General features: G+C 43.4%; 2 protein-coding genes across 2 annotated transcripts in view; one reads left to right on the forward strand and one right to left on the reverse strand.

Moving 5' to 3' along the window:
- The window catches only part of LOC108543729 (olfactory receptor 52B4-like), a 30,613-nt gene extending 25,289 nt beyond the window's left edge, over nt 1-5,324 (forward strand). The window contains exon 2 of the mRNA XM_017894326.1: nt 4,620-5,324. Coding sequence (XP_017749815.1) covers nt 4,620-5,324 — 705 coding nt within the window. The remainder of the gene's footprint in view (nt 1-4,619) is intronic.
- A 3,096-nt stretch (nt 5,325-8,420) lies between these two features.
- TRIM21 (tripartite motif containing 21) lies at nt 8,421-17,484 on the reverse strand. Its single transcript, XM_017894482.1, has 7 exons — nt 17,393-17,484; nt 13,676-14,115; nt 13,304-13,399; nt 11,960-12,190; nt 10,476-10,498; nt 9,667-9,767; nt 8,421-9,360 (listed from the first exon to the last, which is right to left on the reverse strand). Exons 2-7 carry the CDS (start codon nt 14,081-14,083, stop codon nt 8,792-8,794), a joined length of 1,428 nt encoding a protein of 475 aa, XP_017749971.1. The 5' UTR covers nt 14,084-14,115; nt 17,393-17,484; the 3' UTR covers nt 8,421-8,791.
- Between the last annotated feature and the right edge of the window lie 561 nt (nt 17,485-18,045).

Below are 18,045 nucleotides of genomic sequence, written 5' to 3' on the forward strand. Positions count from 1 at the left end.
ATGACAGAATATTTTAATAGAGAGTAATGGAAGCTATATAAACGTTCAACAATAAGGGAAGGATGTAAACATATTATGGCATGTCACCAATGTGAAATATTTAGTCACCCATTTTATCTCAAGAAATATATATAGAGTACTATGTACATGGCATTGTGCTATACTGGAGACAAATGCAGCTGTGTTAGTGGGCCTGTGTCGTGATAAAAGTGTACTGTATTTGAGATTTCTGCTAAACAAGTAGATTTTAGATACTCTTGCCACAAAACTAGCAAAATTCAGTAACTTTGTAAGCTAATAAATGTTAATTTGTTTCACTTTAGTAACCATTTTACTATGTATACTTATTGTATAACATTATGTTGTGTACCTTAGACATACACAATAAAATTTATTTTAAAAAGTAAGAACGATTTCTTGAAATGGGAAAGAATAAAGGAGCTATGTGGGTCATAAAACACTTATTTCCATGAAAAAGTTCTATATTATGAAATTAAATAAAAGAGTATGGTAAATATAAGACAACATAAAAATAAATAAATAGGGAGGAAGCTTAGGAGGCTATCAATGAAAATGTTCTATGCATTATAGAATCAAAGCATTAGTTCCTAGACAAAATTATAGAAACACATTTTAAATGGACTTGATTTTGTTTAGCATTCTACTATGGTGCTGTCAATATAGTCAGCACTTAACCCATATTGGTGGAATTGATGGAGAATGAGTAAATGAATGCTTGAGAAAATCTGTAGGATTTCAGCTCCTGAAGTGTTTCTGTGCCTTCTGGAAGTCAAGGTTGAAGAGGATGGTATGGAACAAGCTTTGGGGCCTTGTTGAAGGTCTTTAGTCACATTCCCACTCTCTGCCCTGACCTTCTCCTTCTGAAACCACTCTTTCACCAAATCCTCTCTCCTGGACTCATGGAGCCTCTCAAGCATGCTTTTCATGGTGAGCTCCCAGCATCCATGCAGTGAAAGAGTTAAGAGCTTTACAGTGATGTCACTGGAAGTAGAGGAGCTCCTAGGGGAGAAGAAAGTCATGTGAATAAGACCGTGGTCCCTGAAGATGCTGAGAGAAAGAATAGTTTGTCCTGCAGTTTCTCCTCCAGCTTGGTCCACTGGTCACTGCACACAGTCTACGGTGTGGGGACACTCTGGGATCAAGACAGGGGCATGGCTCTAGTTGGCAACTCCTGATAACTGAGACAGGCTCTTTGGGGTGAGGAGAGGTATAAGGTGGCACTGACAGCATAGCCTGGTGCTTCTGTGGGCCCTACCTATGGTCACGAACCATGGGGTTTGACTGAGTGTGGGGATAAAGGAGGTGAGAGAAATATTGAGTTTATTGATGAGAAACAATGATGAATTGCCTTCATCATTTGGCCACTCTATAGAAGTCATATTTGGAATTCTCTATCCCCTGAGAACAGAGTCAGAGAGAGTGGACCAACATGTTACTACAGAAGATTTGTGGCTTCCTGGAAATACTAGTGAAATGAGAGGCAAGAGGCTTGCTTCTAGACGTCCTTAACTCATTTCCTCTGCAACCCTGGGAAAATTGCCTTCCTTTCTGGGCTCTTATAGTTAGTTACACGACAAGATTATTCTAAAGCAGGAGTTGGGAAACATTTTTGGTATAGGCCTAGAGTAAATACTTTAGGCTTCAGAAATGGTCTGCTTATAACTCTGTTCCACAAGAGCTCTCACAAATGATATGTAAACATATGGAAATGGCTGTGTTCCAATAAAACTTTATTTACAAAAGCAGGTAATGGGCAGGAATTGGCCCATAGGCTGAAGTTTGAAGATCCCTGGAATTAAGTCCCAACCCATATATTTTATGTCTCTCATTCAAGGTTAGGAGGTTCAAGATTGGAACTGGGGAAGCTCAGGGGTGTTGCCCTGTGAATTGTGCTTCTGTGACAGTCCCCTCTTCTGGCATAGGCTAGGGATTTTAAGACTGGAGGCAGGGGTAAGAGGGATTCAAAATGGGATGACTTAGATAAGTCATAAATTTATCTGTGTGGGAGTGAGTTTGGTTAATTAATGATTATGTGTGAATTTGTGAGGGTACAAATATGCAGGAAATGTTAAAAGTATGTGGGTGTGAAGTGTCAGAGTGAAGGGCTGTTTGTGTAAACTGTAAAAATGTCAGTATGTAAATCTTCATTAAAATTTGTGAGAGTGAATATGTGTAATGGTGACTGTAAGAATGAACATGTGTGAAATATGCACCTGAATGGAAGAGTGTGTGAGTGTGTGAGTGTGAGAGTGTGTGTGTGTGTGTGTATGTGTGTGTGTATTTTCAGCTGGCAGAGATGGAATTTGACCCAGGTAGGTCTGACTTGAAAGCTCTTATTTTTCCTATGGTCACTGTCTTACATGTTTTAGAAGTTGTGGCATGAATAGGAGAATTGGAACAGAGTGGGGTGGAAGCCCGGTTTAGGTAATCAATATAACAAAATGGAAGTTTTAAATACTGATGGAAGCTTTGCTAGTTACTAACAAGTTGTTTAACTTTGGATAAATTATCTGTCGGTTTCTTTCTGAATAAACCAGTGATAATTTCAATTTCATAGGTTTGATGTGAAGATTAGAAATAATAATTGTATATGATATGCAGTAGGTATTTAATGGTTGCTATTATAAAGCTAAGAAGTATTAGTAACAGAATTGAAGATTATGAGTGACAGGAAATGAAAAGTGACATTAGATTGGGCAATCGTAATGTGACAGATCATTTTAGAGAAGGAAACTTTTGTGGCATGTTGGGGCTATCGGTACCATGGCAGTGGGTGAAGATCAAGAGGGAGGTGAGAGGATTACTGAAGAGAGAGCACGTCCTTCCTTTTATGACACTGAGGTGAAGGGGAGACAAGACATCCGAACGTGTTTACTCAGTAAGAACAAGGAACGAACAGAGAGGGAGAGGTTAAAATTACTGGAGAGTGACCGACTAATGGAAAAAGGAAGGGTTGGGTTCCAGTGCACAGATGGAGGGCTTAGCTTACAGCAGGAGGAAGAGGGAAAGGACAACTTGAGTACAAATAAATTTGTAGATGGCAGAGTGAAGGCGGTGGAGTTTAAGGGAATTTATAACGGACAACTTTGTTTTTCTCCTTGTCAGGAAATCACCATCACCCGATGAATGGGCTCTAGTGGAATAGGACAGACATGAAGTGATTAAAACCTGGTCTGGAAAGCCAAATTCCAGCTCCATCATTTGCTAGCCCGACGACCTTGGGTAGGGATGCTACTTAGATTCTCAGAGCTCTGTGTGGTCCCCTATCAGCAAAATGGAGGAAATGACAACAGTTATCTCAGGCTGTGGTGACTGTAATAATGCACATAAAGCCTGCAGCACAGCACCCCTTCTAAATGATTCTTGTCTCATTCTCCAGTCTCCTCCATTCCCCATCCATTTTACACAATACTGCAGGAGAGAAAGCTACCTAAAATGTAAACTTTACCATGTCATTCTCTCACTACAGATCCTTCAGTGATTCTCACTACTTCAACATCAATCTAAAGCCCTTAGAGTAGGACTCAAATCTCCCAATGATTTGGCCCCTACCTCACTCCCCTGGATTATTTTCTACAATTTTATTATCCCTCTCATGTCCTCTTTGCACTAACCCCTCATAATTATAATTTTCTTCCAAACTCTATGTCTTTTCAGATCTCTATGACTTCATTCAAGTTCTTCCCTCATCACATTTCCTTACTTGGCGAACTCTTACTTATTCCTCAAGGCAGCACTCTAGAAAGCCTTTTCCGAACCTGTAGGGAGTTCTTCCTCTTTCCACAGCTCTCTGTGCTTAGCTTTTCTTCTATAATGTGCATATTAGATGGGTAGACAAGTTGCCTGATTGTCTGACTGCCCCAAGTAGGTCTTCAAGAAACCATGCCTGGCACATACTCAGTAAGTCTTGTTAAATTGATAGGTAATTCAGTTGCCACTTTCCTTTTAAGATGCACATCACATTCTGGTGTTCAAAGTGGAAATTGAAGTGCTTATTATTTGCAGCTCCTAACCATTTATAACAACCTGAGACTGAGATCTATGGAATTCTAGAACCAAAAAGTCCTCTTTTACAAATAATGTAATCCATTCTCTCCCTAACTTTAGTTTTAAGGTGATAAAAGAGACACCCAGAACAGGGAAGTAATTTTATTGAGATCACATAGTTCATGAATAGAATGGCAAAGAATTTTAGCCCACATTCCCTGACTTCTTGAACAGGACCATTTTCACTGCTCCATCCAGTGAAAAATAATCTGTTCCTTCTTTCCTTATTCCAACCTCATTCAGCTTCTTGGGAAGAGAGAAGAGGTGACTGCCAAATCCTACATACCAATGCACAGGTGACCTTCCCTGGGCATGGAAACCCACAACTCCACTGATAGCAGCCACTCACTCTTCATTCTGCTGGGCATTCCTGGCTTAGAAGACCAGCACACATAGATCTCTCTCCCCTTCTTTATTTCCTACCTTGTTGCTTTCCTTGGGAACAGCCTCATCATCTTCATCATCATCACTGAACGCACCCTCCATGAACCCATGTACCTTTTCCTCTGCGTGCTGGCTGTGGCTGACCTCATCCTTGGCCTGTGCCCAAGGCCCCAGCCATATCCTGGTTCTATGCTGGGGCAATATCCCTTGATGGCTATGTTACCCAAATCTTCTTCATCCATGCTACCTTCATTACAGAATCAGGAATTCTGTTGGTGATGGCACTTGACTGCTACGTGGCCATCTGTGACCCACTGCACTATACCACAGTGCTCAGTCATGCAACAATCATAAAGATTGGCTTGGCTGTGGTCCTGAGAAGCTTCTGTGTGATAATCGCAGATGTGTTTCTGGCAAAGTGGCTGCCTTTCTGCCGTAACAATCTGCTGCCGCATACCTACTGTGAGCACATGGCTGTTGCCAAGTTTGCTTGCGCTGATATTTGTGTCAATGTTTGGTATGGCTTGTCTGTCCTTCTCTGTACTGTAGTGCTAGATGCCTTGCTCATCTTAGTGTCCTATAGGTTCATCCTCTATACAGTCTTCCACCTCCCCGCCCGAGGAGCTCAGCTAAAGGCTCTGGGCACGTGTGGCTCCCACCTCGGAGTCATTTCCATGTTCTACTTGCCTGGTATTTTTACTATAATTACCCAGTGGTTTGGGCACCATGTTCCTCTCCATACACACATTCTGCTGGCTAATGTCTGCATGTTGGCTCCTCCCATGCTGAACCCCATCATTTATGGGATCAAGACCAGACAGATTCAAGAGCGTGTGGTCAGTCTTTTGTCCTCACAGAGGAAATGGTGCTAGATTTGACTAATCTGATGGTATGTTTATCACTAAAGGGCTTCACATTTTTTTGCCTACTTTGTAGAGACTTATGAATTAAGATTCCACCGACTATGGATAAAGTGACTGACCATGACTTTGAAAATCCGATTATCATGTGACCTTGAAAAGTATAGTGTTTAGGGAAGAACATGAGCTTTGGATCAGGATTAGGTTTGAATCCTGGCTTCCTTGATAACAGTGTGTTTGACCTTGGGTAAGTTACTTATTCTCTCAGAGTCTCTTCCTGGCACATCCTTAGGGTGCCAGAAAAAGGACTATCAAAACCGAAGTAACCAAATTAAACCATAAGAAAACTTTACTTACTAGGGCATTACAGTTAAAACACTTAGATAGACTCTATCTTAATGTAATCATATACATATATTTGATATCATTTGAACTATATTTTATTTTAAATTAGATATGGGAGGGTGTCATAATCATTGCATTTATTGATTGTCTTGATTGTACCTTTATCATAGGCCTATGATAAAAATAAATAAAATAAAGTATGAACAGGACCTTGAATATACATGAGACAAAATAAGCAGTGGATACATTTTAAATTTTCTTCCTTTTCCACTTTACTGACTTTGTCTTTAAAATTGCAGTATAATATCTATTTTTCCTAATTCAAAAGGAAGTTGTAGAATCAAAAGAGATTAGAAAATTCAACTAGTTTGTTTGAATTTTAAAGGACAATATTAATGAGAATTAGAATTAGTGCTGATAGAGCCTTTCCTCATTTCTCAGGAGAACTTTTATGTGGCAAGCAAGGGTGTACCTGGATTACTTGTTAGTGACTATTGGTGGGGGTAAAAGTTGAGATTCTTTGAAACCTCTACCACTTGATTTATTTTGGTGGAGACAAAGGGAAGTATATCATCTGTATAATGTATATCTCCAAGTACAAAGGTAATCTGATATCCCAAGGTATTCAGATTTTGAGAATTGAGATTTAGGTTGATGTCATTATGGCAGTCTCCTCTCATTGGTATATCAATGAAAGGAAGCAAACCACCATTTAAACTGGTTAGCTCTAAGGCAGAAACACAGAGAAGCAGAAAAGCTGATTTTATAATCTACCCTTCTTTTTCTTCATATTTCTCCATGAACCTAGCAAATACAAGCCCCCATTCCCCAGTACATCCTCATTTGCATACACAGTAATTCTCTTCCATATTCCTGCTCCAGTTTATTACCCAAGGAACTGATCGACTTTGTCATTTATTTCGATTTAGCTCTGTAATGTCATCATCTGAGGATTTAGGACCTGGGTCTTTTCTGTTCTTTTTATCTTTTCTTCATAGGATTCTTTTCTGTCCTATGTTAAAAGACAGACTCATCCTTAGAAGCAACTCTTTGATCAATAAAGTCTTTTCAAAGTCACTGACTTCTTTGTACAGTATCTGAATTTTTCATGAAATATTTAGTAGATATGGTGCTGAGGGCAAACTGAGACTCTATTTTAGCTAAGGAATCAGAGTTCCTGGAATGCTAGGGCTCTCTCATAGTATACTGTGATTCAAGTTTAGAGCTTTATTGTTCCAACCTTAAAAACTTAAAGTATGCTGTCACCAGGTGATGCTGTTACCTCAGTCCTGGCTTTCATATCAATGAGGGTTCCACTGATTGAACCCTACTATAAAGACACATGCACACGTACGTTTATTGTGGCACTATTCACAATAGCAAAGACTTGGAACCAACCCAAATGTCCATCAATGATAGACTGGATAAAGAAAATGTGGCACATATACACCATGGAATACTATGCAGCCATAAAAAAGGATGTGTTCATGTCCTTTGCAGGGACATGGATGAAGCTGGAAACCATCATTCTCAGCAGACTATCACAAGGACAGAAAATCAAACACCTGCATGTTCTCACTCACAGGTGGGAATTGAACAATGAAAACACTTGGACACAGGGCAGGGAACATCACACACCAGGGCCTTTTAGGGTGTGGGGGCTGGGGGAGGGATAGCATTAGGAGACATACATAATGTGGATGACAGGTTGATGGTTGCAGCAAACTACCATGGCACGTGTATACCTGTGTAACAAACCTGCACGTTCTGCACATGTACCCTAGAACTTAAAGTATAATAGAAAAAAAAAATGAAGTTAGGCATAAAATAATGGGTACTGTAGTTACATAGGATTCAAAATATCAAAACAAATTGAGTTGTATATGTGAGGATAATGATTACCTTCGTGGGCTGTGACTTGAAGGGAACTCATCTGGATCTGCTGGGGTGCTGGGAATGTTCTGGTTCTGTATGGGTTCTATTACAGGATTCCATTCAACTTTTTACAAAAAGAATCATTGATGTGAATGCTATGTGCACTTTTCTGAATGCACATATATGTCAATAAAAAATGTAAAAAACTACACATTCCTGATCATTAAGAACAGGACCCCCAACCCCCTGGCCGTGGACTGGTACAGGTCCATGGCCTGTTAGGAACCGGGCCACACAACAGGTGAGTAGCAGGTGAGCATTAGTCAGAAAACTTTGCCCAAGAAAGGCACATTCCAGAGAGAAATAACATTAAAATTTGATATTTCAAGGGGCACAGGAGTTGGCCAGTTTTCTAGAAGAATACTGAAAGCATAGGGCAGCCCAGCCTTGACCTTGCAGGGACAAAGAGCTCCAGGAACTTTGATGTTGTCATCGTCACTTACTGAGAACATGGACAGAAGGTGCTTCAGGTCCGTGAGGGTCAGAGATGCAGAGGTCCACAGAGCTACCCCAGCCCCAGGAGAACTTTGTATTTCAAAAGCAGGTGTTCCATCATGGTAAGGAGGTAATATCCCCTCGGGCAGCGATCAGAGCCCAGATGGCCTTCTATCACCACAGCGGCTATGATGGGGAAGGCTATAATGGGGAAGTACAGAAGATTCTTGACCTGGGTCTTCAGTCCAAGATCAAATATTTCAAATGGAGAAGAGGGGACAGCCCAGGCAGGAAAAAAACGTGCAATGTTAAAGACACGTCACTATTAATCATATTCAGAGTTCTCAAGTATTTCAGGATTAAGGAACGAGGACTGAATGAGATAGACTGAGGCACGGGTTTTTAAATTTTATTTTTTATTTTTAGGAAGTCTTTTTGCAAACCATACAAGATATAATAGAGATCTCATCAAAGATGACACCCTAGAGATGGAGAGGAGAAAACAAAACTTAAGTCCCATAAAGAAGGCAGAAACATGTTTTTGGTTGATCAAGATGAGTTTGGGCCAAATATAAGGAGGGAATCACAAAGCCATCTGGGGCAGGAATGTTGATGATGAAGTGACTTCCCTGCTAAACTTGCTTGCTGGGATCCAGATGCCTCTGCAGAGATAAAGGTGGTTCAGAGTTCATGGGGAAAACAGGCAGGGTTTGTGGCTGAGAAGTGGTGCCAATGGGGAGAATGGCAGTGCCCAGAGAAAGCCATCAATAGTCAGTGGATCCTTGTGATCCAATATTCAGTGGACAGAGGGTTAGAGGGGCTGTGTTTCTTCCTCCGTCATTGAAACCAGGACTGAAGAAGGGCCGCAGAGGTCCTGTAAAGGCACATTCAGAGAAGGAGTAGATGAGGGAGCCATGGTCAGTGATGTTGTAGAAGGAGACCATGCCGGCCTCATAGTCCAGGAAAATCCCAATTTGGCATGGAGGCACCTGAAGGTGGAGGGGAGTCTGGGGGTAGGTGCCAGCCTCATATTTTTGTTTGTTCCACAACCAAATTGTCCAGAAGCCACTCTTGGAACTAAGCAAAAAGTGTCCCTTCCTGCGCACAGAGTCTCTGCAGACACCCAGGTCCCAGGCCTCCTTTCCTGTCACATCTACCTCCCAGTAATGTTTTCCAGAGTGGAAGTGCTGGGCACCCAGGACCATAGGATAACTATCAAATCTCTCTTCATTTCCAGGTATGCTCTGCTGGGTGTCTCCAAGCCTCACTTGTCTCCGATCTTCTGAAAGTATGAGCCATGGATTGGCTGTGTCTGGATCCAGAGTGATGTGGACTGCAGAGAGAGGACCATAGTCAGGTCTTGCATGGGGGGAGTCACTAACTCTGTGTCTGTGGCGGGGGGATTTTGTGTAAACTCCAGGGCGAGCATGAGGGGTCAACCTCCCTGTGTGAGGAAACGACCATCAGCCAGTTCTTGCCTTGGTCCTGACCTTTGAAGAAACCATCTTCCTTACCTCCATCTCTGCTCCCCCTGCTCTGACCTTCCATCTCTCCTCCAAGTTGCCATCCAGGCTCCCTGACCCTGGGATCTACACTGCACCCCCATTATCCCCCGCAAAACTCCTAGAGCTTGCCTCACCTGCACATGTCCTCAGCATCTTCTTCAGCCCTGGCACATGGCATACACTCCTGAGTTTTGGAGAGGCAATATCCAGGTCCTTCAGGTTCCAGGACTCACTCCTGGGGGAAAGAGAGTTTGAGACTCCTGTCTCTTACTCCTATCCCAAACCCTAGCACTATAACCTCCATTGTGGAGGACTCTGATAATTTAATTCAACTCAAATTTATAAACACTTCTGGTGTTCAAGTCTTCAGGGATGGGTGTGAGAGGCAAACAATGCAGGATTTAGTTTCTACCCAGGAGTTCCTGGTTACAGGGCTCTGCAGCAAGTGGACAGTCTGTCTCTCCTCTCTAAGCCTGAGGTCACCTGGCAAATGCATTCAATTTCATTATATAGGCAATCCATCTGAGACAGGCTGAATCACTTCTGCAAGGAACCTCAAGGAGTCTTGCCCACACTGTGGGTCTGACTCATGGCTCTTTCTGGGAGGTAACTTGTTAGATTCCACTTAGAATAGGAGTCCCAGCCGGCCGTGCTCGAGTAGTCTGAATTCTGGAAAGACCCAGAACTTTCCAGGATTTCCCTGTTTGGCAGGGCTTTACTGTGTGAAGATGTTATGATCCAACTACTGTGGGCAATCACCAACTAAGATGTCCACTTATTAGCTTTCTGAGACCAGAAAATATTTTATAGAGAATGAAGTCTTTGAGAATAGGAAGCCAGATGGGGAAAACTTCAGTGCATGTATTTCTAATTCAATAACCTTTGTCATAGGCATATATGCTTTCTGCTGGCCCCTCTTCTAAAAAAGAAAACTCCTCCTTACCTTTCCAGGACAATTATCACCTCCTGAGGAGAAAAGAGACAGAGAGTAAGTTCTGGATTGCTGGATTGCCACTGAGACATTAGCCCTGTGGGTGATGTGATCCATCTGTGGTCCCTGGGGAACTGTTCCTCTCCTTCCTCTGGTCCAAAGCCCCAAAGATGATTCTGACCAGCTTGAAGCAGAAAGGATGTGTGGATGCTTGTGAGGTAACCAGAAGCCCAGCATGGATGTGACCTACAGCTAGGGAAGGATTATCAGTTTGAAGACTCTGACTCAAAGACCAGATTTTTTTTCCCCAGGGGAGAAAGAAAGGAGGGCAGAGAGGGCACATAGCCCAGCTTGGCTTAAGCCCAATCACAGGCAGAGAATGGCCAAGTTCAGGTGTCTAGAAACTGCTCTATTCCATTTGTGGACTAGCATTGCTTGGGAAGGAAAGGTTGGTTAGTTAAAGTTCCCTTGAGTACTTAATGTTGCCCCTTCCTGTATGTGAAACCAAATCACTGAAAATATTTTTGTTGTAGGGATTGGGAGCCATTACATGGGAGCTAGCAGGCTCCTAGACTCAGTTAAAAGTATGTTAGAAAGCCTGGTTCATGGCCAGGCATGGTGGCTCACACCTGTAATCCCAGCACTTTGGGAGGCTGAGGTGGGCAGATTACCTGAGGTTGGGAGTTCAAGACCAGCCTGACCAACATGGAGAAACCCCATCTCTACTAGGGGTGCAAAATTAGCCAGGTGTGGTGATGGGAGGCTGAGTTGGGCAGATTACCTGAGGTTGGGAGTTCAAGACCAGCCTGACCAACATGGAGAAACCCCATCTCTACTAGGGGTGCAAAATTAGCCAGGTGTGGTGATGCAAGGCTGAGGCAGTAGAATCGCTTGAACCTGGGAGGCGGAGGTTGCAGTGAGGCAAGATCGCGTCATTGCACTCCAGCCCGGGCAACAAGAGTGAAACTCCGTCTCAAAATAAATAAATAAATAAATAAATAAATAAATAAATAAATAAATAAATAAGAAAGCCTGGTTTGGGCAGAAGACAGCCTGTCAAGTCAATCCAACACAATTAGGTTTTCTGCACACACCAGAAAGCAATGGCTTATGACCATGCTGAGTCACAGTGAACAGCGGTGAGGAAAGAACTGTAGAATGTTAGAACAGAAGGGACTTGTGAGACGATTTAGTTCATCATTTCCTATAGTGAGGCAAACATATCATTGGTGGATGCAAGATGATTCTAAGTGCAACATACATTGACTTTTAAAAATGTCCTGTACTTATTTTCATCATTTAAAATGAATTTTCATTCATTTAAAAAGGTCCTGTACTTTGTGCCTTGAATGCAAACCATTCATGGGTTTAAATTCTACTTTATTTAAGAACATTCCAGGGACCAGGTGTCCATTTATTCAAATGGCAGTTCCAGATAGCTCTGGTCTTTTTCAGTTATTCCCCGAATAGTAGAAGGGAACCCCTCCCTGTCTCACCTGCAGCAGTTCCAGTGCTGAGCCATGGCGCCTTCTCTCTAGCTCTGAGATGAGCTCCTGCAGGGCCTGGCTCTGCTGGGCCAGTTCGGCCTCTTTCTCCCCTAGGATTCTCAGCTGCTCCCTCTCATCCTTCTCCAGCTCCTGCAGCTGCCTCTGTTCTTCTTCAACCAGGAAGTTTTTTTGCTGCACAAACTCTGCGTGAATCCTAGATTTCTGTGTCTCCACCGTTTTCTTTAGTGTCAAGGGAAAGAGAGAGGTGGTTTTTATGAAAAGCTCCCAAACTTTGGGAATGGAGGTATTGGTACCTATTCCTATCCCCCAAAGACTCCACTCTGGTGTTGTCTGGGAAAACACACATACACACACACACAAGCATGTGCACACACACACACAATTTTGCTTGGGCGGTAGGTGAAGTTTCTGGGACAGTGAGGGGAATGGACTTGGTGAGGGCACATTGTAGCTGGCCTACAACCACAGCTACACGAATATACGGCATTGGGGACTTTTGCCAACCTCTCTTCCAAACCCAGTCACCACTCAAATGTGCCCCTGTGTCTTCCTGTTTCAGTGAGTTACCGAGAAAAAAACACCTGTTTCCACCTCCAACAACCTCACAAAGCCAGGCTTATACCACCACCTCCAAGTCCTGGGAAAGGGGGCTTGGGGACATTCTTTGCTTTTCCTCTCCTGTTAGTAACTGGAAGGTCACTCGATGACATGAGGGTCTGTTTTGTCACCACAACCCAACTCACACCCTACCTCAATCCCAAATGTTTCTCTTCTGGGATCTACTGGAGATGGGCTCCTTCCCCTGCCCTCTCATCCCCAACATGCTCCACGTCTCCTTGGAAATCATCAGTGCAGAACAAACATTGATTCTTCATTATATTTTAGACCAGAGATCTGGTCATGGTCAAGTAACCACCTGGTCAGATGGTTTCCTTAAGTCTATTCCTCACAGCCCTTGTCATTTCCTGAAAGGCTTAGCTAGCAGTTGGGTTTCTCCTAGGATATTTGTCTCAGACATCCAGGTGCTGATGCCATCACACCTCTGAGACTACACTCAGAGGAGCTCAAAACTTTAGGGTATAGCTAGATCCTCTCAGCACCTTCTTCCAGGATTCTTGATCTTCAGGCCTGATGGGGAGCTCCCCTTTGAACCTGCATCATTTTTATCCCTGTCTATCTGTAAACCTAGAGAGCAGCTGGTTTCTGGAGAGTGAGACGGACCAACTCTATCACAGCTCAGACAGGCACAGCTACAGTTAAGGCTGTGAGTTGAGGACCCTGGACCCTGCCCAACCTTCTAGCCTAAGATCCCCTTCAGGATGTCATTCTTGCCTTCCAGTCTGCTCTCTTCATTGCAATTTCCACTTCCAACTTCTCAGCCAACTCCTGCTTTCTTCTCAGTTCCCCTAATGCCACCTGGAGCTTCTCCTGCGGAGAAAGACAGCATAATTAGTCCCCATGCAAACCAAGTAATAGGGTGGGGTAATCCTTGCAGCATCTTCTCATGCATATCTCCTACGCCTGGGGAATGAGGTTGGGTTTAGCTTATAATTCTCCTTCTACAGTAGACATGGAGAGAGGTAAACCCCTCCTTTCTCTAACCCCTCCAATCCAGAGGTGGTCTTCTCCCATTCCCTGCTCTGAAACCAAAGCACTCACCAGGGCCCATCTTCTTTCCTCCTGTTTGTGTCTCTAAGACCTCACCTGGTACTCCTGTGCAGCCTCCTCAAGAGGGACCATGGCGTGGTGACGGTGTTTCCGAGATTGGGCACACACCCAGCAAAGGGCCTTCCCATCTTTCTCACAGAACAAGTGAAGTCTCTCTCCATGCACTGCACACTGTTCCTCCTGTGCACCCTCTCTGGCTTCCCTGCTGATTTCTCTAAGGTTGTCCACCATGTTGGCTAGTTGTCGATTGGGGCGGAGATTCCTGAGCAGAAAGTGCTGCCGGCACACAGGACAGACGCTGCCCCCATCTTTCCCAACCTGAGAGATGCATTCCTGGCAGAAGCTGTGGCCACACTCGATGCTCACAGGCTCCACGAAGGGGTCCAGGCAGATAGGGCATGTGACCTCCTCCCACATCATTGTCAAGCGTGCTGCTGAAGCCATTGTCAAGCGTGCTGTTAAGCCCTTTAGTGGGGCTGGTTGGGAGGAAGAAGGAAGGGAAAAGAAAATATGAGAAAGTCTGTGTAAGAAAAACAAAAAGTCAACATAATCCCTATCAAAATACCAATGACATTCTTCACAAAAATAGGAAAAAACAATCCTAAAATTTATATGGAATTACAAAAGACTCAGAATAGCCAAAGCTATCCTGAGCAAAAAGAACAAAACTGGAGGAATCGCATCATCTGATGTCAAATTATACTATAGAGCTAAAGTAACCCAAACAGCATGGTACTGGCATAAAAACAGACACATAGACCAGTAGAATAAAGAACCCAGAACAAATCCGTACATCCACAGTGAGTTCATTTTCAACAAAGGTACCAAGAACATACAATGAGGAAAGGACAGTCTCTTCAAAAAATGCTGCTGGGAAAACTGGATATCCACGTGCGGAAGAATGAAACTACACCCCTATATCTCACCATATACAGAAATCAAATCAAAATGGATTAAAGACTTACATCTAAGGGCTCAAACTATGAAACTATTATAAGAAAACATTGGGAAAACTCTCCAGGACATTGGACTGGGCAAAGATTTCTTTCAAATACCCCACAAGCACAGGCAGCCAAAGCAAACTTGGACAAATGGGATCACATCATGTTGAAAAGGTGCTGCACAGCAAAGGAAACAATCCACAAAGTGAAGAGACAACCCACAGAATTGGAGTAAATATTTGCAAACTATCCATCTGACAAGAGGTGAATAACCAGAATATATAAGGAACTCAAACCACTCTATAGGAAAAAAAATAATAATCTGATTCAAAAATGGACAAAATATCTGAATAGACATTTCTCAAAAGAAGACACACAAATGACAAACAGGCATATGAACAGTTGTTCAACATCATTATCGGAAAAATGCAAATCAAAACTACAATGAGATATAATCTCATCTCAGCTAAAATGTCTTTTATCCAAAAGACAGGTTATAACAAATGCTGAGGAGGGTGTGGAGAAAAGGGTACACTCATATGTTGTTGGTGGGAAGGTATATTAGTACAATCACTATAGAGAACAGTTTGGAGGTTCTTCAAAAAACTGAAAATAAGGCTACCATATGATCCAGCAATCCCACTACTAGTATATACCCCAAAGAAAGGAAATCAGTATATCAAAGAGATATCTACATTCCCATGTTTACTGCAGCATGTTTCACAATAGCCAAGATTTGGAAGCAATCTAACTGTCCATCAACAGATAATGGATAAAGAAAATGTGGTACATATACACAATGGAGTACTATTCAGTCATAAAATATAATGAGATCCTGTCATTCACAACAACATGAATGGAACTGGAGGTCATCATGTTAAGTGAAATAAGCTAGGCACCAAAAGACAAACATTGTATGTTCTCACTCATTTGTAGAAGCTAAAAATTAAAACAATTGAACTCATGGAGTTAGATAATAGAAAGATGGTTACCAGAGGCTGGGAAGAGTAGTAGGGAGGGTGTGTGTGTGTTGGGGAAGGTGGGATGGTTAATGAGTACAAAAGTGGAGTGAATTAGATCTAGTATTTGATAGCATGATAGAGTGACTATAGTCAATAATTGTACACTGAAAAATAAGAGTATAATTGCATAGTTTGTATCACAGATGATCAATGCTTGAGGTGATGGATGCCCCATTTACCCAGATGTGATTATAACACATTGTATACCTGTATCAAAATATTCCATATACCCCATAAATATACCTACTATGTGCCCACAAAAGTTAAAAATAAACTAAAACAGAAGAAAACAAAATGACACAAAGGAAAATAAAAAATAAAATAAAATAATGGGTCAGGCATGGCGGCTCACACCTGTAACCCCAGCACTTTGGGAGGCTGAGGTGGGTGGATCACCTTAGGTTAGGAGTTCAGTTCAAGACCAGCCTGACCAATATGGTAAAACTCCGTCTCTACTAAAAATACAAAAATTAGCTGGGAGTGGTGGTGGGTGCTTGTAATCCCAGCTACTCAGGAGGCTGAGGCAGGAGAATTGCTTGAACCTGGGAGGCAGAGGTTACAGTGAGCCGAGATTGTGCCATTGCACTCCAGCCTGGGCAACAGAGTGAGACTCCCTCTAAATAAATAAATAAATAAATGAATAAATGAATAAAAGGCATAAAATTAATGGCAAAACAATTAATGTCAAAAACTTTTACACCAATCAAATAGTTTGTTGAGTAAGTTTATTCTTGTTCTGAATAACAAGAACTCCTCCATTGTTTGGTCCATTGATCCAGTGAGACAGACGGAGACACTGAGTCCCTAAAAGAGGGAGTGAAAATTGACAAGAACCTCATAAAGCTGTTGAGAGTTCTACTCTCATCATGTCCATTCCTGCTTAAACCCTCAGTGCTCATTCATCTCCTGTCTGGTACCAACAGGCCTCCATGCTGCTGAGAAATTATAGCTACTTTTTACCATGTACCTTCCATGTGCCAGACATACTTCATGCTTTGAATATATCTTCATTAATCCTTCCTATAACGGCAGAAGTCAGGTGTATATAGGTATGTAGGTGTATACGTATATACACAAGCATGTGTATATGTATGTATACACACAGAGCAACAGCAACTGTGGCCAGCACTCCCTGGGCTCTTTTCTCAGCTGCTCCAAACTTAGTTTAGTTCCTGACAACACTTATTCTAGGGCAAAGAATAATTTTGTATTTTTTTTTTTTTTTTTTTTAGTAGAGACGGGGTTTCACCGTGTTAGCCAGGATGGTCTCGAAAGAATAATTTTGAAGGCCTATACATTTCTGGTTGAACATCCTAAACAGCCTGCCCCTCTCACCTCTGGAGGACTTTTGGACCTGGGAATCTCCAGAATTGCAGACCTCCTTGACCTGAGCTCCCTACCGTCCTGGCTAGGCTGTAGTCCTGGCTCTCCCAGCCGCACCTAGCCTTCATCCCAGGTCACGTGCCAGCATCCGGGCAGCCGGGCCCCTTCCCCTTCTGGGTAACTCGGCAGTCACGTCCACAACCCAGCCTCCTCCCAGGTAGGGGGCAGCCGGGTCCCTTCCCTTCTGGGTAATTCGGCAGTCACGTCCACACCCCAGCCTCCTCCCAGGTAGGGGGCCAGCACCGGAAGCACAGCTGGTCTTGGGTTGAGGGATCCCTGGTGGGAGAAGGGGCAAATGGGACCGGCTCAAGGATGGAGACTGGTTGAAGGGGCTGGGCAACCCTGGGGCAGGGGAGAGAGGTCCCCTAGGAGGGCAGGGGTTCCTTGATCTAGTGGGGTTCACTCACCTTTACAGGGGACTCAACGCGGGTAGCCAGCTCCCTATTTCACTTTCAGTTTCCGCTCAGAGTCAAGTCTGAGAGGAAAGGGGAGGGAGGAGGAGGAGCCGTGGGAGGAGTGAGGGAGGAGCAGTGGGAGGAGCAGAGCCTTGAAAGCGTTGTGTGGAGAAATGCGGCTGAGAAGCAAGAGAGGTGGGAGGAGAGAAGGTAGAGAGGTGGGAGGAGAGAAGGTAGAGAGGTGGGAGGAGAGAAGTCAGAGTTGGGCTCGGGGAGGCTTCAGAGGCTCTGGACGCCCAGGGGGCTTCTCTGAGACTGGTAAGGAGTGGAAACTCAGTAGCCCGTGGTTCTGGGTGCGCACTCCCTCCCATGTCTTCATTATCCGATTTGGTAAAATATCTACACGACGGGGGAGTCCGGGCTACTTTCTTTGACACTGGTCATCATCCCACACCTAGATGCTATATGTCTATGTCTGGAAGCTGCTTTTAAGGAAGTTTTTGATGCAGAGGAGTGGCTGGTCCTCTTCCTCGCGTGCCACCATCTGCTTACTTCCAGAAGCTAATTATTTTCATGTGACTGATGTGACTAATTTTTTAACACTTGCAGGTGAGTGATTTATTTCGCATGACCCCAAGGTAAGTGTCCCACCAGTGAGTGGTGAG

The sequence above is a fragment of the Rhinopithecus bieti genome, unplaced genomic scaffold, assembly GCF_001698545.2.
Source record: "Rhinopithecus bieti isolate Rb0 unplaced genomic scaffold, ASM169854v2 scaffold_21412, whole genome shotgun sequence".
NCBI classification, from domain to species: Eukaryota; Metazoa; Chordata; class Mammalia; order Primates; family Cercopithecidae; genus Rhinopithecus; species Rhinopithecus bieti.